The 24,654-nt window shown below is 42.1% G+C and overlaps 1 protein-coding gene across 1 annotated transcript in view; it reads right to left on the bottom strand.

Moving 5' to 3' along the window:
* LOC131685727 (uncharacterized) overlaps window positions 1-24,654 on the bottom strand; it is a 755,395-nt gene that overhangs the window by 155,172 nt on the left and 575,569 nt on the right. The window contains exons 5-6 of the mRNA XM_058969637.1: window positions 9,804-10,014; window positions 8,444-8,503 (exon numbers count right to left, since the gene is read on the bottom strand). Of these exons, the coding sequence (XP_058825620.1) occupies window positions 8,444-8,503; window positions 9,804-10,014 (271 nt within the window). The remainder of the gene's footprint in view (window positions 1-8,443; window positions 8,504-9,803; window positions 10,015-24,654) is intronic.

Below are 24,654 nucleotides of genomic sequence, written 5' to 3'. Positions count from 1 at the left end.
GAAACTTTGTAAAATCTGTTCGGAATTTTTCGTAGAATCTTCTAGAATATCTCAAAAAAAGCCTATTCAGAAGATTCTTTAATTATTTATTATTCTAATTAAAATTATCGATTGAAATTTTTGAGAACTTCTCTGATGGCATTTTCTTCAAATTTCGGATGGAATTTTGTATGAATTCCCGGTTTTGATACTACTGGATGTGATTTTCTGCAAATCCCTTATGGAATTTTGAAGATTCTCCAACAATCACCGTTGAGATGTCCCACAAATTTCCAGATTTGATTCTCCAGAAATCCTGAGGGCGGGTTGTCCTAAAATTTTGAAAGTGGTTCTCCCGAAATACCGAATGGGATTCTCCGGAAATCCGGACTGGGATTCTCCAAAAATAACGGATGGGATTCTCCAGCAATGCCGGATGCGCTTCTTGAGAAATTTCGCATAGGATTCCCTAGAACTTCCGAATAAGATTCTGTAGAATTACCTAATAGAATCTCATTCCCATTGACACTTCAAAAACCCAGCGGTATTCCCAAGAAGTCCCAGATTGGAATCTAGAAATTTCGAGGACGAAATTCTTCAGAAAATCTGGATACGATTCTATCGGAATTCTAGATGTGCTTCTCCAGGAATTCCGGAGGGATTCTCCCGAAATCCAGAAAGTAATTTTCCGGAAATTCGGATTGGTCTTTTTCCAGGAATCCCGGATAGGTATTCCACAAATTCTCGGATAGAAATATAGAGATATTCTGAATAGATCCCAGGAAGAGATTTGCTAAAGCACCAAAATGGGATTTTACCGGAGTCCCGGATGGAATTCTATCGAAAAATGTTCCCCAGTGATCGTAGCTAAGATTTTTCCGAATCCTAAAATAGAATTAATTCTTTCGATATGAAGGATGGGACTGTCGAAAATCTCTATTTGGATTATCCGGAAATGCCGGGTGGGATTTTCGAGAAATCACCGATGGAATTCTTAGAAAATCACGAGATGAATTACAACAGATGGAATTCTCCAAAAATTGCGAAAATTCTTCGGAACTCCCGCAAAGAATTCTGAAGCTGAGAAAGCCGTAAATACCTGCGAAGAGTTCTTCAGTAATCGTGAAGAGAATTCTATCATGGGATTACCCAGACATCTAGGACGAGATTCTCTAGATACGAAGGATGTGACTCTCAAACGATCCTTATTTCGATTCTCCAAAAATCCTGGTTCTGTTTTCGAGAAAACGCGAATGAAATTTTTATTCATTCAAGGATGAGATCAATCAGAAATCCCGAATAGGATTTTACAGTTATCCCAGATGGAATGCTCTAGAAATCTCATGATTCTTTGGAAATTTCGGATGGAATTCTTCTGAAATACTGGAGTCGATTCTCCCACAATTCCCGATGAGATTTCCTACAAATTTCCAGACTAGATTCTCCAGAAATCTTGAAGGCGGTTTTATCATAAGGAATTTTCCAGTACCCTGGAGTAGAATTCTTCAAAAATCGCGGATGGGGTTATCCAGAAATACCGGATGTGCTTCTTGGAAAATTCAGGATGAGATTCTCCAGCAAACTCCTCAGTACTTCTAAAAAGATTCTCAAAAATTTCCGAATAGAATCCCATTCTCTGAGTGGGATTCTCTACAATTTCTCTACTCTTCTAAAGGGATTCCCTACTAGCTCCGGATGGGTTCTGCGTGAATTCCCGATTTTTCAGAACACTCGGTTTTGATACTCCAAAAACCAAGTGGTATTCCTAAGTGATCCCCGAAGAGAATCTAGAAATTCCGGGTGGAATTGATCAAAAAACCTCGTCGGTTTCTCCAAAAATCTGATGAGAGTCTTAGAAATACCGGATGAGTTTCTCAAGAAATTCTGGATGAAATTCTCCCAAAATCAAGGACGAACATCTTCAGCAATCCCGGATGCAATACTACCGGATGTGATTCGCTCGGAATTCCGGCTAGGATTCTCCAGAAATCCAGAAAGTTGTTTTCCGGAAATGTGTGATGGGCTTTTTCAGGAATTCCGGACAAGAACTCCGATAAAAATCCCGGAAGGTTTTCGTCAGAGAATTCTTAAAGAACATAGATGGTATTTTACCGGAATCCCGGACGGGATTCTATCGAAAAGGGTTCTCCAGTAATCGCAAATAGGATTCTTAAGAAGAATGGCAAATCGGATTTATCTGGAATTTGAGTCTCCATATATCTCGGATTCGATTTTCTAAATATAATGGATGGGACCCTCAAAGAAGTTCCTATTTGTATTCGGCAGATATATCGGTTGGGATTTTCGAGAAATCGCAGATGACAATTTTAAGAAATTATGGAATAAATTTAACTAAACACTGAGGGGATTCTCCAAAAATTGCGAAACCGATTGTCTAGAAATCTCGTATAAAATTCTTCTGAATTATCGAATGGTATTCTCTAGATATTTCGAATAGATTTTTAAAGAATTCCAGGAACAAATTTGCCAGACGTCCCGGATAAGATTTTCCAGGCAGTAAAGATGGAATTCTTATGGAATCCCTGTTGAAATTCTCCTGGTATCGTGGGAGATTCTGCTGAAAGCGTGGAAGAGATTCCAGATGAGATTCATCTCAAATGACAAATAAAATTTTATAGTAATTACAAATAGTATTCTTCAGCTATAAATGAATGATAGGATTTTCAAGAAATACCAATTGGGATTCTTCTGAAACACTGATTCTCCCGGAATCTCAGATGACATTCTTCCAGTAGTCGGGATAAGATTCACCAGAGGCCCAGGATGGTATTCCCTGGTTATTCTGAATAGAACTGCGCAATCCCAGGACAGAAATTCTCCAAAAATCTCCCAGAATCTTGGATGGGATTCTTTCGGAGTTCTATCTAAATTCCTGATGAAAGTCTCCACGAATCTCAAAATAGTTCTTATAGTAATAATACAATAAAATAGTTCTTATAGAGGATTTTCTGAATTCTAACATTTGGTTACATCGCCATATCGAAAGGGATTCTCTGGATATGAAAAATGAGACTCTCTAAGGATCCTTATTTGGATTCACCAGGAATCCTGGTTTGGTTTTGGAGAAATCACGGTTTTTTCATTACAATGATTTTTGTTTTGAGAGTGACAAAACAACGAAACACGTTGTATATCTTTTCTACAAAGAACAAAGCATCAACTTCAGCTCTCAAAATTAATGTTTCAGAATAGCGGTTCCACAAATATGTACGATAGTCAGAAAGTCTTGCTGTTTTCTGAGAAATCGAGAGGGTCCGAATTACCCCCACTGTCTTAATAGCCCAATAGCCCCCCTATTCAAAATCGATTTTTTTTCATTGTAGCAGTCGGTGAAGAATTTTTTCGATATTTTTATTGAAAAATTTAATAAATTTTGTGAAAATCGCTCCTACAACATTTTTAGTAGGATTTGTCATTTTTGGACTATTCCCATTTGAAAAAAATGGTAAAAAACCGTTTAATCCACCTATTGGTGCAATTGTGCCTTTCTCATTTATCCAAACTACGATTCCATGGCTAGTTATTTAATATATTGGTGAAAATGTCTATTAGTCACTTGACTAAGATAATACTGTTACCGTTTTTTGCCCTGAAGATGAAGGCGTAGACCTTCGAAACGTTGGTATTAGACGAAATATAGATATTGTCGTATGAAAACCGTGACCAAAAAGCCATCTCTTCATATTAATATGAAGGAAGGAATCATTCGAATTTGAAAGACAAGTCTGAATCTGATAGTAGATGAATCATGTGATCATCTATCTTCACACGCTATAGGACCATCCAGCCCTATTTTATTAGTAGCTGGAACGAAGAATATGTGAAAAACTAAATTAGCAATGCATCATAAAAGCATCTTTGTTTCACTTGCTTGTTCAAAAAGATTTGTGGGTGCTGTCTGAAATATAACTTAAATGCTGTGGCGGCCCTTGGACAGGTAATTCAAATCTAATGATATGTACCGTAATCAACAATCCACCAATCAGTTGAAAGTTCCTAAAGTTGTCGCCTCAGTATACTTGATATACGGTAGGGTGCCAATATTTATGGTCATCTTGAATTTTCATACCGGACACACCTCAAAGGTAACGGCACCTCGAAAGAAGTCCGCATTCAAAATTTGAGCGCATTCAAAAACAATGTCATGAAGCGTCGAGATCTGATGTAATATTAAAAAAATGCCTTTGTGGTACAAGAAAAAAATTTGAATTGAGATGGGACTTGAGTTTGGAAATGCAGCTTTCATTTTTTTTTGTATTGCTAAATATTTTAGAAACTGTTGAGGTGCCTCCAGCTATTAAATTCGATAGTCATCTGTTACCCATACATGCCATTGACACCCAAGTATACAGTCTTTTGAATAGATACTCCTTTCGTTGCCTTCAAGCACCTAGCGTCAACTGACAGTGCTCCATCACGGTATTGATGGCAAACCTACTAGACAAAAGAGAATGAAACGGGTAACAGTCAAAACAGTAAGCAATGCTTATTGAGTTACGGTTCTCACTCCAGTAAATTTACAACAGTAAGACGGTTCTCCTCTGACTCTCTCACTCATTGGAATCATTACTGGGAGGAATGAAAACTGACCATCATTTTATTTACACTGTAAATACGGTAAAATATGACGGCCATCTTATTGCAATCAACGAGCTAGTATTGGCAAACATGCAGTTTCATACGAATAGCTTTGCTTAAAAGAAACAGAAAGGTGGAGGAAAAATTAACAAAGCACCACATGCTGCCTGAATATAATAGACTCAATCCGTGTATCACTTCAATGCGCTCTCTCTTGCACGGCTAATGTGAGAGATGGTTAACTGAAACTTTATGCAAGGAAAATGGAAATAAAATAACGGCATGGACCATTTAAACTAGCGTGGTTGGTGGTGCTTTCGATTCCACTTATCGGAATGGCATGTGGCAATCGGATGCGAGGAAGCTACAGTTGTTCACAGAGAACCCCAGAAACGAGGTTGCAGATCGCTTGCCAGACAAACTTTTTGTTTTCCAATCATTGACAGCTTCTTCTTCTACTTTATGCTTCCTAGCGTGGGTTAGGGCCACCTTGCTTTGATTGTGGTTATGGTTTGGTGTCGTCCACCGTTTTTGCTCAGAATGAATTCGAACTAGTGTTAGAATGATGGATCGAGGCTTGAATTGATTCTAGCTGCTCTCTGCGCATTTCTTGTTTTTACCATCGTTCCGCTTTGAATGCCTTGATCGATGATCGAGCTGCACTGTAATCGATTCTACCTTTATTTCTAAATTCTTCCATTTTACCCACTCGCTAAAATGTCACTATGCCCATGTACCCATGCTTGATGACGTGCATTCAAACGGTGTCCGACCATTAGGCCAACTGTCATTAGGCCGACGGCCAATAGGCTGAAGGTTTTTCGACCGAATGGACATTGGGCGGAATGGGCATTTGATCGAATAGATATTTGACCGAATGGACATTTTTACCGAATGGACATTTTATCGAATGGACATTTGACCGAATGGACATTTGACCGAATGGACTTTTGACCGAATGGACGTTTGACCGAATGGACATTTGACCGAATGGACATTTGACCGAATGGACATTTGACCGAATGGACATTTGACCGAATGGACATTTGACCGAACGGACATTTGACCGAACGGACATTTGACCGAATGGCCATTTGACCGAATGGACATTTGACCGAATGGACATTTGACCGAATGGACATTTGACCGAATGGACATTTGACCGAATGGACATTTGACCGAATGGACATTTGACCGAATGGACATTTGACCGAATGGACATTTGACCGAATGGACATTTGACCGAATGGACATTTGACCGAATGGACATTTGACCGAATGGACATTTGACCGAATGGACATTTGACCGAATGGACATTTGACCGAATGGACATTTGACCGAATGGACATTTGACCGAATGGACATTTGACCGAATGGACATTTGACCGAATGGACATTTGACTGAATGGACATTTGACCGAAGGGACATTTGAGCGAATGGACATTTGACCGAATGGACATTTGACCGAATGGACATTTGACCGAATGGACATTTGACCGGATAGACATTTGACCGAATGGACATTCGACCGAATGGACATTTGACCGAATGGACATTTGACAGAATGGACATTTGACCGAATGAACATTCGACCGAATGGACATTTGACCGAATGGACATTTGACCGAATGGACATTTGACCGAATGGACATTTGACCGGATAGACATTTGATCGAATAGACATTTGACCGAATGGAATTTGACCGAATGGACATTTGACCGAATGGACATTTGACCGAATGGAATTTGACTGAATGGACAATTGACCGAATGAACATTTGACCGAATGAACATTTGACCGAATGGACATTTGACCGAATGGACATTTGACCGAATGGACATTCGACGGAATGGACATTTGACCGAATGGACATTTGATCGAATAAACATTTGACCGAATGGTCGTTTGACCGAATGGACATTTCACCGAATGGATATTTGACCGAATGGACATTTGACCGAATGGACATTTGACCGAATGGACATTTGACCGAATGGACATTTGACCGAATGAACATTTGACCGAATGGTCATTTGACCAAATGCACATTTGATTGAATGGACATTTGACCGAATGGACATTTGACCGAACGGACATTTGACCGAATGGACATTTGACCGAATGGACATTTGACCGAATGGACATTTGACCGAATGGACATTTGACCGAATGGACATTTGACCGAATGGACATTTGACCGAATGGACATTTGACCGAATGGACATTTGACCGAATGGACATTTGACCGAATGGACATTTGAACGAATGGACATTTGACCGAATGGACATTTGACGGAATGGACATTTGACCGAATGGACATTTGACCGAATGAACATTTGACCGAATGAACATTTGACCGAATGGACATTTGACCGAATGGACATTTGACCGAACGGACATTTGACCGAATGGACATTTGACCGAATGGACATTTGACCGAATGGACATTTGACCGAATGGACATTTGACCGAATGGACATTTGACCGAATGGACATTTGACCGAATGGACATTTGACCGAATGGACATTTGACCGAATGGACATTTGACGGAATGGACATTTGACCGAATGGACATTTGACCGAATGGACATTTGACCGAATGGACATTTGACCGAATGAATATTTGACCGAATGGACATTTGACCGAATGGACATTTGACCGAATGGACGTTTGATCGAATAGACGTTTGATCGAATGGACATTAGACCGAATGGACATTTGACCGAATGGACATTAGGCCGAATGGTCAGTTGGTCGAAAGGGCATTACAAACAATGGGGTGTGTCTATTTATTTAGAATATTCTTTAGTATGAATTTGAATCACTCCTGGAGGTGGGCTCCTCTAATCTTGGGGTCCCTGACCCTAGCCATTGAACTCAGGTAGCAAAACGATACTGCTTACTATGTCTATGTATCTATTCTTAAAGACGAGCTGATAATCTATCCCAATTCGTAGGGCTGAGTCAATTGTTATATAAGAGTTAGCTTTCCGGGAATCGAAAAAAATCTGCGAAGCTGGAACGTTTCTTTTATAAGAATGGTACACATTTTTCACCTTAAAAAACTACAATTTCTAGATTAGCTTGTCCCAAAAGTTTGCTCCAGTTTGCTTCCAGGCTACTAGCTTTATCCTACCTCAAACCACTCGCAGCGATCTTTCGACCAACTGAGCGAATTTTTTTTCCGCTTTTCGGAGTTAAAGGCCGAGAACGAACAAAGCGACAGCGACAAAAAAGTTCAACACAAATTATACGGAAGAAATAAACTTTTCTATTATTTCTCCATTTGTACGGAGGCAGTATACGGTTATAACAGTACAAGTACAACGATAAAAGAATAACTATGAAACAAAAAAGAAACATGATTTCGAAATATCACCGTCTTGGTTAGACGGGGCAGCCATTGGTGATGTAGGGTAACGTGACTCCCGTTTCGAGACCACATTCCGACCTCTCCTCTAACCGGTCGTTCCGTGCCGGGTGCTGGATGCTTTTCCCAGCAGTCAGAATTGAATTTATGATTCTATTGTTTCACCATTCGATTCGGCCGGTAGCAGCAGTTCGGTGAGGCTGCTTTGCCCACCGAAATTGTGTGCCTTCCGGATGGGGACTGTGCCTGGTCCGGCGGTGGCAAACCGAAAGGGCATTCGATAATGGCGAATGTGTTGTAGATTAGGGCCGAGAGATGTGTGTGGGATTTTTTTTCCTATTTGTTTCTAGGTATGCTGCGCTGATCCATTTGGGAACATTGTGCGGGAAAATGGTGTTGTTTTACTTGTAATGGAATTTTGGATGGGTGAGATAGCAGTGTGTATATGTGTGTACATGTTTGAAAAAGCATTTGTTGGTTGTGCTTTACCTAGTCCGGCGGTGCCGATAAAGTGCTTCCCTCCGGAGGCTTGGACGAAATCACGTTCCTCTAAAGTAGGCGGTGGTCGAGTACGGTGGTGACAGTTGGTTGGTTGGTGATTAGTGGTGCGGTGAGCAAGGATTCGTTGCAAGAAAAAAGGAAAAAATGCGAAATTAGAGGTGCAGTCAAGCTGAAGTGAGTTAAATTTTAGTATTATTATTAGATTTCTTTGGATTAGGGCAAATTATTGGTGGAAAGCTTACTCTGAAATTCCCAACGAATTAGTTCAGGTAAATACATATTCACATACAAATTGTCGAACAGTTTGTTTCACGCGTAGAACATTCTGGAACATTGTTTCTCTAATGCACCACCGGATGCGCTCGCCCAAATTTTGTGAAAAAACAAGCAAAATTCACAAAAAAACATTAAACCAATCAGCTTGATTGGAAGTCCATTAGTACCTACCGCTGAGTGAGCTGTTCGTGCAGCTATACAGAACAGCCCTAGAAAACCCGGAAAACCCCCTTACCAACAATGTCGACAATGACGCAATGAGAGGAAAAAGTGGAACACTAAGCTGTACCAATCCACTCGCTGTTGGCCATTGTGTATAGGAGTAATTTTCCCCGGCGTAGATGGCTGACAGCCAGGGCATTTCAAACGAAGAAAAACGCATTTTCCGTTTTTCTTCGAAGTACGCTCACCGGTTGCCCGTTCCTAGCGGATCATTCCCGTAGAGCTTTTTACCTCGCCCCCCGGATCGGCATGGGATTTTTTTTTATTTTTCTGCAACTGCCAGTCGAACAAAGTTGAGTTTTACCAGCGGTGAAAAAGGAGCTGCTGTGGCGGCGGCGGTGGCCGGTGTATTGTTACCGGAAACAGAAAATTAAACAGAAATCATTCGCAGACGCTATTTTCGTGATAAACGACCTGTATGTTTGACCGTGATGAAAATTGCTACTCGAAATGCCAGATCCTGTGGGCAGTCTCTCTCTTTTTCGTTTCCCTTGGTGGGAGATGCGAGAGCGGTTCAGAATATTTACATTTCCGCTTTATTACGGATTTATGCCGTAATGGATTTCGGGCTCTTTTCGAGTTCAGTTTTGCGGCTGCTTTAGCTCACGAACCAAAAGAAGAATGGTAGAAGAAAATATGATTTTTTTTCTTTGAAAAGAACTGCTTTGTTGTTAACGCTGACTGAAAGCCGGATGATTGAAGGTTTGTAAGTAATTTCGAAATGAGATTTTTCCAGCGGTAATTTTTCAAATGCTCGCATCTCAGCTTTGTACAAGTAAACCTGGCAGATTTCAATTTGTTGCCGGTCGAATATTTTTTTCCCTAATTCGTAGTTCTTTACTGTACTAACCTGTGACGTCCAGGTAGACAGCCAAGTTGATTTTCGGTTCAGTGTTGACCTGACACTCATAGATTCCGCTGTCCTTTTGCTGGGCGTACTCAATTTTCAGGTCCCAGTCGTCCGAATCGATCGGATGTATAATCGAGAAGCGTTGATCTCCGGTGTAGGTGTAGATGTTGGACGTCAGTATGTGGAGGTCTCGTTTGCGCATCCAAGAGACCTGTAAGGTACGGAAACAAAATACATTGGTTTAGGTTAGACGGGTAGTATTTTTTGGTCTTCTTATTTTAGTGTTTCATCGTATGTTGAAAGTTTATATAAATGGAAGAAGTAAGGATCAGGAAGTTCGGTGAGGATATCGTGTTTGCAGATCAACCTAAAACGGGTCCAAAAAAGGTTCTGTTGACCTTCATTTAGATCAACGTGAAATGAACAACAGAAGAAGGTTTTAGTAAGGGATATTGCCAAAGAAGTTTACACTTTGAAGTCTGCTGTTCATCGTGCTAAGCAACGTTTGAAACTTCGAAATGCAGTCCGAAATAAGAAGCATTGATCAGACCCATGGTGTGCAAGCTCTAAGATATGATGCTTGCAGGGAATTCGAACTGTATAGTCATGGACGACGAAACCTACGTGAAGTTCGACTACTAATCCATTCAGGGGCTACAATACTATACGGTACGAGAACGGAAAATATTGCACCATTTTAAGGCATCCATTCGAGTTGAAAAAGCTATTTGAGGCTGTGGTAAGATTTCGTAACTAATCATTAAAAGATGAATTGAAAAATCTACACCGAGAACTGTTTACAAAAACGACTTCTACCCATAACTCCAAGTCGCAAGAAGCCTATTGTTATTATGATTATTTATCAAGGCTTTAACCTCGAAGGTTATTCGCCAATTTTTTGATCAATTTAACATTTCAAGAACACAAAAAATACAATTCGTTTAAGATAAAAAAGTAATCCAATTTACTTTCTCGGTGAATGGTAAGATTTACCCTTTGCTGCTTGCTGATCGTTATGTCTGCCTAGATCAGCTTCGGTTTTCGCTGTTAGATGTTTGATGCTTCTTGTGTTTTCGAGCGACTCTGGTATAACTGTCTTCTTTTTTGTTCATTATTTCCCTAGGTATGTTAACTCTTGGTTTGGGGATAATGTGGAGTATTGTTTGTTGGGCACTTATTTTTTGGCCGGCTGTCTGTGGTGTATCAGCAGATGTCGAAAACTGTTTGTTAGTGTTGGTTATAGTAAATTATTTTTTTCTAGTTGGGTTGGAGCATGGCTTACCGTAGTGTCCTGTTTGCTTACAGAACTGACACGTTGGTGTTTATTCAGGGTATGTGCATAGCGACCTTTGGTTGTAGTTAATACCTTGAGATGATCTCCCCTTAAAAGATAAGTAAGAGAATGCCAGGAAAAAGTTTCTCCAAGTGTCGTTTGTGACGGACTCCTCTGCTCCATACCTCGGCACGAATTTTTTAATATAGTAAATGTTGCTGCGCGGTGCCAAATCGTGTAGGCGAACTTCCGTAAGATCAGCGTCCATATACACGGGGATCTTGGTTTTGACGTTTTCGTATTCGATGTCGTGTTGCATGTTATTCTTCACAAAGAAACAGTCTGTCTCGGCTAAGAAGTTGATCGTAATTAGTACTACATATCTCGTATGGTGTAGCTGTATATGTGAGACTTCTATGAGCCCAAGTTCAATTTTAACCTCGAGCAAATGTTCCACCACGCACATTGTGGGTCTAAGACGGGTCTGAAAGAAAAGTCAATCGAGATTGTGTTCACCCGTAATAGATAAAATTTACTGTGCGATTTAATCATTTCACTCGTAGTTGGGGACAACCGTACTAATTACTTGTTGTCAATGAAATCCAGCACCTTTGTTCCAAAATAACGCTTGACTTTCGCTCATTTCATGTACAATCCAGCCGCCAATCTTGTGCTGTAGATTCGTGGAATCAATTGACGTTATATTAAGACCAGTGTACTGAAGATGCAATTTTTAGCAGCTGTGACGTGGGTACTGGATTGCTGATTACGGTGCATATCATTAGATTTAAATCACCACTCCAAATGCCGTCACAACATTTCTTTTGCACAAGCGAGTAGAACAACGATACTTTCATGATCTGCTGCAGATTATAGATTGCAGTCGTGAAATCATCTTCCTTGCTTCCTGTCTTCTCGTTGGTGGTACTGTCGCCCCCCGCCATGGACGCCAACCTGAGGGGGGCACTGAACTCTTAATCTGTTTTATAAAATAAGTCTATTTAGGAATTCCATTTTTAGGTATTTTATTGTTGGAAAACCGAACTGAAATAGAAGGCCAACATAAACGCGAAAGGGGCGTACAACGTTACAGCTCTGTCAGTCCCATTCAAATTTATTCCCAATTAAAGGTTCTGTTCTCAAATATAATGTGAATAAATGAATCAAAATTTCGAATAAAAGAAATTGTGAAAATTACTATATAACTTGTGGTCATTGGCAGTAAAGCCGGCCTCCTTAAAACTGTAGCAAATATGATGGAGTAAGCTAGATCAATTATCATCGAGAAATCAACCCTTATGCCGTACCGTGAGAAGTTTCTTTGATGGCGGAAGTATCTCCGCCATATTACAAAGTTGCTGGTGCCTAACTTAGGCCTAATCATTCCTAAACTGAATTAAATCGGTGGTTGAAATGTCACATGGGATTTTTAGTATTTCCTTTTTTAATCTAAAATTTCTATGACCAGAAGCTGTTTGTTTCGACTTTGTGTCGGAGCTTCCTCGAGTTGATATATGTACCGATCAATGAAGAATTTTTTTTAAGCCTGTAGAAGGAATCTAGGCATACTTTTAAACTTTCCCAATGCAAGTGTCGTCCTCAGCATTCTCTGCGCATACCGATCCTTATTGCTAAAATGGTCCATTCGTGCAAACAGCCGAACAGGCAGACGCTCCTTTTCGAAAAAGTCGTAATAAAACGAAAAGCAGACCGGTCAAAGGTCACCCAACATGAGTTTGTAGAGACACCATGCTCTCCCGTCCAGTGGGATTGGTCTTCAAAAACTTTACTCATTGGAACAAGGGGTCTTTGCATCAGCCAACTCCATGCTTTAGTAGATGCACACATGGCACCGTCGATCTCAACTTTGTGAGTGGGCAGGTAGACGTGATACTCCTTAATAAAAGGTTTTTCGCAAGTCATTTACTCGCTCTATATGGAATATCATATTTCTGAGCTTATCTGGGCGAACTTTCGAGATATATGTCACGGCTGAATATTTTTGCGTCAGATCTTCCGAAATTATTAGCGGAATATCTTTGATCAGAAAAAAGATGAAATATAGTGCGACCGAGTTGTATGTGGTTTTAAATGAAGAATTGGAGTTTTTGATGACAAACCTTATTCGCCACCCATTTTATCATTAGCTAATCAGGAGAGATTATTTATGCACAGTCCTAGTGCCTGGCAGAAACTGAAAACTGAAAGAATACGAACCAGATAATATAAATTGCGGGAAGATTCGTTCTTTCATGCATTTCTAAAACAGTTGACATAAATAAAAATAATATCAGCCTTTCCAAATCCAAGACGCAACTCAACTAAAAAATTTCCCTAGTTTCATATATCTCAAAATCTTTCGACATTTTATGACATTCTAAGACATTTAGTATCAAAAAGGCGAATTTGATTTTTGAAAATGTATGGTGCGGGTGAAAATTTTTGCGTTTCGTGCGATCCCCTAAACATATCCGATTGAACTCAAATTTCGCATAGAGATCCCCAATGCTTTATTGGGTTATAAAATTCGATGTTTACTTTTTTCCATACATGCCATAGGCATCCTAATATACAATCTCCTGAAAAGATGCTCCCCCCATCGGATCTTTTAGAAATCGGGATTTTGAGTATTTTCAGTGGCAAAACACCATCGCACGAGCTCGCAAAGAAAACTGACTTCAGTAGCCCCCATTTATACGTATTGCTGTTTCATTTGCACCGAGAAAAAATAACAAGTCCACGAAATAAATATCTCGCGGTGACCATAAAAGCTTATAACTTATAGGACAAACCATACAGTCGCTTTGATGTTCGAAAACAATGGGAATTCCCTCATACTCGGCAGTGATGCAATTGCCAACCACATAGTTTGGTGCAGCTCAGATATCAATTTGGAAGTCAGCGAATTGATGGAATACTTAAGTAGTACAAATCTGCATATTCTTAATGTAGGAAATCGCCCAACATTTGCACGAGCTTGAAGAGAAGAGCTGTTAGATGTAACTCTCTGCTCCGACGGTACTACACAAGAGTTAGCAAACTGGCTCACACCAGACGAACTCGAACCGTCGTTATCTGATCATAAGAACATTGTCTTTGATCATTTAAACGTAACACTAGATATCGTCACGATCCCAAATCTACGGACTGGGACCTCTACGAAGAGGGCTACAAACCTTGATGGGTTCCTGAGTATAAGGCTTACCAGAGGATCTTCGAAAGCTAGAGTGTGGGCCAGCTCAGGCCTCCCAACATCGAATCAAGTATGTCTCCCGACACAATAGGATCCAGCAGGTTAAACAATTCCACCAGCGCCGACCGAAACTAAATTGATCCAGGACTTCTCCAATTGCATGCTTAACACATCACTCGGTAGTAACAATCCAATTTATTATAGTTCATTACACTAAACACATTTTATTATCTGCAACACACAATTTAATCTACCATAAAACATTTATTGCCTAACACATATTTTTTAACTTAATTATAATAATTTTGGCATGCGGGCCTTATCGGTGTCAATCCGGCGCGATCTAGATGGATACTAACTCACAGCATCGCAAGACCGATCTTTATCAGTCCGTTCGGGATCGCAGCGGCAGCATGTGGTAGTGTAATCAGCAGAATTCTCCTTTCCTTGCTAATCTCTCGGAGAGTCCGACAAATTATTGATGACATCACCGCTTCTCATCACTGGCTCGTTCTTTATCAAGGGCACCGGGCGATCGATGCCGTATTGTTTTGGATGTCTAGACGGGTAAGGCGATCCTACAGCAGAACAATGTACTGTCTTCAAACTGTCTGCACCAGGGATGTAGTTGAAGGCGGGTCGCAGACATCCTCACCCACCCTGAAATATCCGCTATTTCTGAAATAAAAGAAAGAAACTCCTCTCGACTAGGATGGGATAGGCAAGGCTACTGCTGCTGACGGCTACTAGGTTGTTCGTTGAATTCTGGTGTAGGCAGCAAACACAGCTTCTCCACCGGACGCTTCAATGTTCCAGAAGCGGTCTTAAGAGTGACCACTCTAACAATACCGTCTGGTCCTGGATGTAACTCCTGTATTCTACCCATTTTCCAGCGAGTTGAAATGACGACTAGCCTACCGATTTCAATTTCTATTGGTGGTCGCCAGCGCTTCGTTCGACCCTGCAACTGACACAAGTACTCCCTCTGCCATCTTCTCCAAAAATCCTGGAGCATCCTTTGCATACGTTGCCAATAGTTTAAACGGTTTATGGGAACTGCTTGCAAATGTTGTTCTGGAAGTGACTGCAACGACGATCCAACCAAGAAATGCGCAGGAGTTAACGATTCAAGATCGTTCGGGTCGTCTGATGTAGGTGTAAGTGGTCGAGAATTTAAACAGCCTTCCACTTGCACAAGAAGCGTGTTCATATCTTCGGGCGACACGACGCTATCCAAAATCACGCGCAAGAGGTGATGTTTGGCCGATCTCACCGCCGCCTCCCACAAGCCTCCGAAATGAGGTGCACTCGGAGGACTAAAATGCCAGCGAATGCCCTCTTCTGCACATTTCTTGGATACCTTCTCCTGATGCTGTTTATCCCGCAACAAACGTAGCACTTCTTCCAGTTTGTTCCGAGCTCCAACGAAGTTAGTACCGTTGTCGGAATAAATATCGGTTGGCCTTCCTCAGTAGTTGTATCAGCAGTTGTATCTCCTCTTTTATTTCTATCGAGAACAGCAACTCATCCTCTGAAGTCTGCCAGAGCATGCCCAACACGCGATCGCCTCTGTCCGTTGCGTTCAAGCATAGGCTTTTGCTAGGGTTAGCGGACGCCTCCTTCAGTACACGAAGAACTCCAGCACTGTTCGATACCCAGGTCCTAAAATGAAATCCTCCTTTCTGGTGTATCGTTGCAATTTCCCGCGACACTCGCTGGGTTTCTTCGTCATTCTCGAAGCTATCGATATAATCATCCACATAGTGGCTTTTCAGATTCCCTCTACTGCTCGTGGGAAACGGTCCGCGAATTCTTGCGCGTTTTTATTTTTAACGTACTGCGCTGACGCCGGTGAACACGTGGATCCAAGTGTTACCACATCCATAATGTAGGTTTCCACCGGTTTTGATGGGTCATTCCGGAATAAGAAACGTTGAGAATGACGGTCCGGCTCGCGGATCAACAGCTGGTGGAACATTTCGCGTATATCTGCAGACACTCCTACTTTATATTGCCGGAATCGCGACAGAACTGCTGTCGCTGCTGCGTCAGTCGAACTTTTCCTGGCTTTCGGGGATTAGTCACTGCTCCTAGCGGCAGGTACCACGTGCGTTTTGGGTCTGCTCGTTCTAATTCTGCCTTCGTAGCACAATGCGCATATCCTTTCTGCTGGTAATCCGCTATCTGGTACTTCAGATTTGCAGCCAGCTCTGGATCTCTCATCATCTTGCGCTCCAGACACTCAAATCTCTTGAATGCCATATTGTAGCTATCCGGAAGTTCGATGTCGTCGTACCGCCACAGTAGACCTGTTTCGAACTGGTCACCTACTCGTCTCGTCGACTGCTCCATGATACTCCTAGCCTGCTTGTCCTCGTCGGATTCCAGAACTATCGATGGCTTCATTCCTGCATCTTCCATTGAAAAATATTCCTTCGCTGCAATATGTAAGTCCTGGTCGCTGGCGCACTCACAGGCATGGTAATTCAGTGAATGCGTGCCCTCCTTACCACTACCGCCGAAGATGCACCATCCTAGTCTGGTTTTCACTGCAACAGGATCGCTCTTCTTGCCTTCCTTCACTTGCAGCGGGACAGTGAGGTTCACGTTGTTAACGCCTATCAACAGACGGGGAACAGCATTTGCGTAACTGAAAACCGTTAAACTTTGGGGGTAACGATAACGTTGCGCCAGTTCACCGTAATCTAAACTCTGTTCCGGCAAAGTAAGCTCCTTCACAGTACGGACATCATCAATAGTGAATTGTTTTGCGCTGCTAGCTCCTCTGATCGTAATTCGAATTTGTTTCGAATCCGATTCGACACGGGTAACGTTCCCTCTCCACTTCAGGTACAAAGGTGTTGTCATACCGTCGATTCAAGGTTGCTCTACCAGGTCGTCCTCGATCAGCGATAGATCCGAGCCATCATCCAGAAAAGCGAAAGTTTCGATGGTAGCTCGCGGCCCTGAGATGACGACTGGTATAATACGGAATAGAAGAGCCTGCTTGCTTTGCCGATGCGTGTGATTCTGTACTGTAGACGATCCTTGGGTAGGACGACTATTGGAACTAACTCGATCAGAATGCAGGAGCGGATGATGGCGATACTGACATCCTTCGATCAGACACCGTGTTGCGTTTCTACAGCTTCTCCGTCCATGCGCATTAAGGCAGCTCCGACACAGCCCGTTATTTTGCGCAAACTTCCACCGGTTATCTACGGTATACGCTTTAAACGCAGAGCACGCTGATACTCGGTGCTCTGGTTTCTTGCAGCACGCACACACCCGTTCCTTCTCGCGCACTATCTCCTGAAATGACTCCGCTTCGCTCATGTGGGTATTCACAGCTCCCTTCTGCCTAGGCTTCTGCTGATAGCCGCCGTCCTCGCCAACGTACATTGTTACTCTGCTAACGGCACTGATGACCCTGAGCATGAAGTCCCCGAACACTTTAAGGTTGACCACCGCATGCTGCTGTATATGATCCGCCCATTGCATCTTAGTGTGCGCAGGCAGTTTCCCCACTAACTCCATCATCAACGTGGGATTATATAGGTGCTTTTGTTGTCCAGCGGCTTCCAGGTGATCGCAGTGACTACGCACAGCTATATCGAAGTCAATGATTGTCTCCAATCTTTCCGCTTTCGGCACCGGAACTCTGCGTACTTTCTGTAGTAGAGCACTGATTAACAATTCAGGTCGTCCATACAACAAACGAAGGGTATCGATTACATGCGGCACTGATTCAGGAAGCAACAATCTACTTTTGACAGATTCATACGCGGGTCCTTTCAGGCAACATTGAAGACGCGCGAGATTTTCGGCGCTATTATATCCACACGCTAACGAGCTATTCATGAAGGTGCTAATGAATATTGGCCAGTCAGCTGGGTTGCCCGAAAACGTAGGTAGATCGCGGGGCATCACTTGACGCGCGGATAACTGCGAGGGGGAGGGAATAAATTGATCAATAATCGGTAGTCCTAGCGGAGGAGGAACTGCTCCGATAGATAGCACCGGGTTTATTAGCGACGGGCCAGAAATCGGCGTACCCGTGGGTGGGGAACGAATCCTTGAATAATTGGATTTGCCGGTGGCTGTAAGCCAACATTCGTTCCAGACAACGGAACGGGTTTTGTTTCGATTGGAAGCACATTCGCTCCCAACGACGGAATCGTGACCAGTGATGCCATCGTTCCAAATTGTTTGATAATTTGTTGGAGGGAGTGTTCGAATTTTGATGGTACAGGTGGATTGATGATTGGATCACAAAGTGGCTTACCTTCACGTGCTACGGTGGGCACTTGGGGTTCGACATTACCTCTTGTGTTGACCACCTCTTGTTGTACCAAAGATGATTTGGGGAACGCGCCGGTGTACTGCTGCTGTTCCCGCTTAGAAAGACTTTGAAGGTTGAATGGTTTTACTGTTGAATTCAACGGTGGTTTATAGAAACCGAACCCATGGTGTTGTCTTCCTTGCTGCACTGTTGTATCTGTAGCCGGTGATGTTGGCTGTGGCGTGCTGGTACGGATTGCTTCGTTCCAAGTCCTTCGGGATGCGTGAGTTTTGACTCAGAGAGGCTGCTGTAAAGTCTGCCGATTGACCCACCGGCGGAAGACCACATGCGCCTTCACCCTGATCAGTGCATTGCTGCTTTACCGTTTCTAGGCTCGTCCTTCTGCTGACCCTGCTTCGGTTGCTAGCCATCTCATACCGTTTTTCGGGAGCAAACACTCAGCGGCAAACAGTGGGCGCAGGTCCACGGCCGATCAGCATCCGATGCAGTGACTTCCGCACATGACATATGCCATCGCATTGATCGCATTGAACGCAATCGTCACTTGTCTCCGAACGATCGCAGCAAACGCATCTGGAAGATTAATTTTTCTCTGGGGTTTTATCATCCGTGGGGTTAACCATTGGATTCATGTTCGACCTTACTGTGATGACTGTGATTTCCTTAGGTATAATTTTAGGTTTCACTGTGTATATATAAGGTTTAACTGTACTAACAATGATTTTACTGTGATTTAATGAATTTAATAGAATTAAGTTTTCCTCCTGCACGATGCCTTACTCAGCACTTTTTGAGAATGACAGCTATCCTCCCGCCGTTGGGTCACGTCCGAGATGCAGTATAGGTGTTCACATGCGTCAAGTTTGAGTGTGTTGGTTTGTTGCTAGTGAAATTAATCATGGCGGCCCAGGACCGCGAAGCACATAATCAACAAACCGACCAATCGAAACGAAGGTTGTAAGCACGTGGTAAAAATAAGTATGGCGTCCGGGACCGCAAAAGAGCAAATGTTTACATCACTAACCAATCAAAATGAAGTATGGGACCACGTGCTTCTGTTTTCTTCTTCATTTCTTCGTGTTTGCCCGAAAAAAGTGACAGCGGATGCACACATAGAAAAAACAGCCCCCTGTCAAGGACGACGTCTCTGTACAGCCAGCATCACTGCCATGAAAATCAAAACATAAATTTTGAATCGAATGTTTAAAAGCTGTAATTAGTTACTAAATGTTGATTTTGTTATGTTACTATGTTTTAATTGTCGCAAGGTTCTACTGTATCGATTTTGTTGGCTATTTTCGGCAACTTTGAGACTAAGAGAAACGAAAGCAATGAAATTGAAAGACGGATAGGTATTCTAGAGCGAATCAGTTATAAACTTAGAACGGAAAACTAGAACTAGGCAGACTCATATGGGCATGATCGAAAGGAAATGTGAAGAATTTTTTGCCTTCTGCAGAGTAGGAGTTGGGCGTTTCACCCAAGTCTACCGTATGGTCTATGGTAGAACATAACTCATCATCATGTTTTACCGCCGACGCCGGCAAAAAGTAACATATAAACTAGTTGGTAAAAAAGTAGATAAAAATTCGATTTCTGCTAGCTGAGCTGTGTCATTAATTGCTATCAGCCATCCGTGTGTGCGGAACGAAAAAATAAATAAGTAGTTCAATCACAATAGGATCGGTGCGACACCGATAGCTTGGTGTCGATTGAATGCATATGTCACGGCTTGATGCTAGCAGAAAGGGAGAAGAATGATCGCATGGTCGTTCTAGGCGAGGATTTGTGAAGAATTTTTTGCCGGCGTCGGCGGTAAAACATGATGATGAGTTATGTTCTACCATAGACCATGCGGTAGACTTGGGTGAAACGCCCAACTCCTACTCTGCAGAAGGCAAAAAATTCTTCACATTTCCTTTCGATCATGCCCATATGAGTCTGCCTAGTTCTAGTTTTCCGTTCTAAGTTTATAACTGATTCGCTCTAGAATACCTATCCGTCTTTCAATTTCATTGCTTTCGTTTCTCTTAGTCTCAAAGTTGCCGAAAATAGCCAACAAAATCGATACAGTAAATGTTGATTTTCTGAATAAGATGGTATTATATCATCCCACACTATGCAAAACGTCGTGTGGAATGCTTCAATATCGTGTATAGTGCCGAACATAATTCTTTGTTTGGGGCTTTATAGCTATAACGCCCCATATATGTTGGTCGCTGTCAAACTCCATATGATGGTATAGGGTTGCCAGGGAGCTGGAAAAAAATGTGTACACCTGTATACATTTCGGGTCACGTCATCGTCCACATCTGACGTTTCAGTCAAATGACAGTACTGTTCAGCAACAGTTACATCACGACGAGCAGTGTTGGCAGCAACAATAGTTTTATGTTGTAGTTATATATTAATGGCTTTCCCCGAAATAAGCTGCCCAATTTCGATTATTTTGCGTCGCTTTTGAAAGATTATCTATAAATGAGAAAACAGCAAGTTGCATTGTGATGTTAAAGTTACCGGTCCTCCTAATTTACAAATGAACATTGTGTTATTGAAGTGAAACACCTGCTGATCTAGTTTGTGGCAGTAGAATGTCCGTGAAAAATTGTCATTCTTTAAACCTGAAATCTTTCAGGAACAGTGGAGAAAGCATTACTTTTCGGTTAGATTGTCTTACATATTCACTGACAATATTGCTAGCGTTGGCGAATGCCGCCAGGGGCGCAAAACGGAAACTCCGTCAAGGAATTAGCTTTTGCTGATGGTTTAGCAGGTGTTACTGGTTGGACAACTGTTTGTGCTCAAGTTTCTGTATTTGTTTTTGTTGTAATCAGCACAGGGTCTTCCGTATTGTGCGGATTGTTTACAGTACTGACACGTTGGAGACTAATTGTCGTAAGTACAAATTGCGGTCTGTGAATATACAGATCCAGGTTCCAGGTTAACAAAGAAAGCGATTGGGTGTTTCAACCGCATTCTCACCACTCGGGCATCGGCAGAATAGTTGGGAAAAATCAGCAATTTATCCTTCTTGACAGAGAGAACATCAGATGTTCTCGGAGATAGATCGTGTAGTTTTACGTCGATTGCATAATCTTCGATGTACAGGGGAATGATCACTATAACATTGTAACACTCATTAAAGTGTTTCATGTTGTTGCGTGAAACAACGGTTTTTGCTGCGTTGGAACTATCAAGTCCTATTAGTGCAACATTTCGTACATGTTGCAGTTGCATCGTATGAATCTTGTGATTCTCCTCCTCTCGAATAGGGGGTCTTATTCTCACACCACTAAAGTTCACTACGTCTGTACAGATACGCCGAAGAGAAAACTCATTGTAATCAGTCAAAAAACAGTTTTTGAAGGGAGCATCGGAAGGAAATAATATTGCAGCTTTTAAAACTGCAAGGGAGGCACTAATCTTAATAAAAACAGGCTCTACATATTCACGGGCGGATCCAGGGAGGGGCACCTAATTTCATCAATCGAGCATCGTTGAGGACATCTGTGCAGCAGTTCTGTCAAATCACAAATGAAATTAATCCCACTTCTCTTTGTTGTGCATATCTGTCACCGTCCTTTTTCCCAGTGATCATCATCACGAAAAGACGGACGGGTACGACAATACTTAACATCGACTACCACGGTGTGAATTTATACAGCAAGTAATCAAAATTGGTCCTGCATATATTTTCTCGTTGTGGCCAAACGTTGTGATACTCAAGTGAACTTGTAAGTACTCAGATTGAAATATTTAAATAGATTAATCATAAGCACTTCAAATTTTAATCGCCGATAAATTGGAAGATATTATCACCGACAATAGACCGCATACAAAAAGCGAAGGACTAGAAAAATACAGATACTTTTCACTGAAGAAGTTCGAATGTTATAAAACGCGAGGTTCAATTTTATTCTGACTGTAGAGTCGTAAATATTTCCCTAGAACAAAGGCAGTCGTAAAACGCCAGATATCGTTCATCTTTCTTTGAAAAGAATCGTAAATGATTCATGCTATGTAGAGTTATAATGTCAATAAGTTTGGTAATATTTAACTTAGTATTGTCACTGAAACAGACTATAGTTTTGCGTAGCTGATAAGATTATTTTATCGATTGTAGTCTACTGTTGTCATCCAAAACATCTCCCCATGATTCTAGTTACCGAAAGTCAATGTAGAGTTGGCATAAAAAGACAATGCCTGAAAGCCTATTCATCGTAACGACACACCGGTGGGAAATTGGTCCAACATTACTCAACCTACGACAGCTTGCTCGCGTCTCTAACCATTTCCGCCTAGACTACGGTCACAGCCAATCGCTTAGCCCGTAAAGTACACCAATGAATTGGATATTCTATTAGCGCCATAAACTTTAACAACCAATATCGCACCTTTCCGCACCGGCTTAGAAACTGAGATTTACGCGGAAATGAGCAACCGAAAAAGTTCGACATGATAAGCAACGACGTGACAACGTAAAGTTAAGACACATTAAATTTCGCTTATCCTCCACCCCCTTCACCCGCTCCCGCTGTCAACGGATTCCGGCATTTCCGCCATCACAAGAAATAGACGATGACGGCGTCTGATCACCGAGTTACGGCGAGGCGGCAGCAAATAATGGTTACGTCCTGTAATGTGGCTGCAGAAGGAAAAATCAAAATTGCCCCGCAGACGCAAAGCAGCCGCCAGGTGTACCGAATTGCACTAAATCAGGTACTTAAAAGAAGATTACGTTCCATACACGTGTAGGTACCTGAAGGCTGATACTGACGTGTTTCACCGAGACCAGAATGGAGATACGTACACTGTTTGAATATATCTCACCGAAGCCGAGCAAGGAGGTAGCTGATGTGGAATATGGAAAGTGTAGTATTCTGATGTGGTTCGCGCCATTCTAAGCATCCTACCGCAGGAGTCTAAAAGCATCACATTCGACGGAATACTGAACTGAGCTGAAGAGCATTTCATGAGCATGTTGAATGGCTTCGCTGCGGGTAAATACCGCGCGGGGGATAATTATCGAGTCAGTGACTGCGGTTTCGAAACCTTTCCATTATTTACGTACTGGATGGATTCCAGCTAAAGTGGGTTCTTCGCATTTGACTAGAAATGCACTTCGATGGTGGTGGTCCGACTGAAGCCACGATTTCAATTTTCCGATACAAGTGCCAACGAAATATGACTGATCCGACCCAGTGGCCATACCTCTCACCATTCGCAATCATCATCAAAAGTTGCCAAACATTGTGTTCTCTAATCTGAAAGTGATTATCGAATGAGGCTCCACTTCGATCGGCAAACACGGTGCAAGTCACCATTAGCCCGGACCGGAGGGAAACTGCTTTTCACCTGTTCCGTATCTTGCAAGGCGTGGCGTATCGCATGTAACCTATATATAGAGGTGCACCGAAAGAGCGAACGGTTCTGTGTTTCATCCCATCTCGGGTACATGAAGGTACAGGCAATCTAGACTGGGCTTCACACACCACTCTGGCTTGCTTCTTCCCTGTACCAGGGATCCATAATCACGCAAGCGAACATGAGCTAGTTCGTGCTCCGGTTCAATTATTCAGAGCTTTTCGATAAGGGTTTTGTTGTTTTTTTATCGGCATGTTTCCCGCGAGTATAAATTACCATCATCCATTGTTTGTAGTTAAAACAAAAGATTGTGGAGAGCGGTTCGATGGGTTGCCGATGTGTTCTGAAAGTCCTGGCTCGGGGAGGGGAACAATGCATCGATTGAAATAGGAGATTTTCTCATGTTTGGAAATAGACATAGTTTGAGTGTTTTGTTTTCGACTGCAATATTCAGTTATTGATTAACTTTGTTGGAAATGCGAACTGTTTACTTTTGCAGTTTCTCGATACAAAGAACTGAAATGTTGCTTTTGTTTCACTAAAGCACGCAGAAGAATATTATCCAGTCAATTCAATCAAAGCTTCTCGGAAGAACCCCTAACGAAGTATATGACTATGATTATGTGCAACTATTCTCTGAATTTGGTAAACTAGTTGAAGCAAACATAGAGCCCCCCTCTTTCGCATTATTATTCAAATATTTCTGTATTATAGTTTG

This window comes from Topomyia yanbarensis, chromosome 2 (genome assembly GCF_030247195.1).
Source record: "Topomyia yanbarensis strain Yona2022 chromosome 2, ASM3024719v1, whole genome shotgun sequence".
NCBI classification, from domain to species: domain Eukaryota; kingdom Metazoa; phylum Arthropoda; class Insecta; order Diptera; family Culicidae; genus Topomyia; species Topomyia yanbarensis.
The sequence above is the reverse complement of the archived record's forward strand: the minus strand, read 5'-3'. Positions and strand labels throughout refer to the sequence as shown.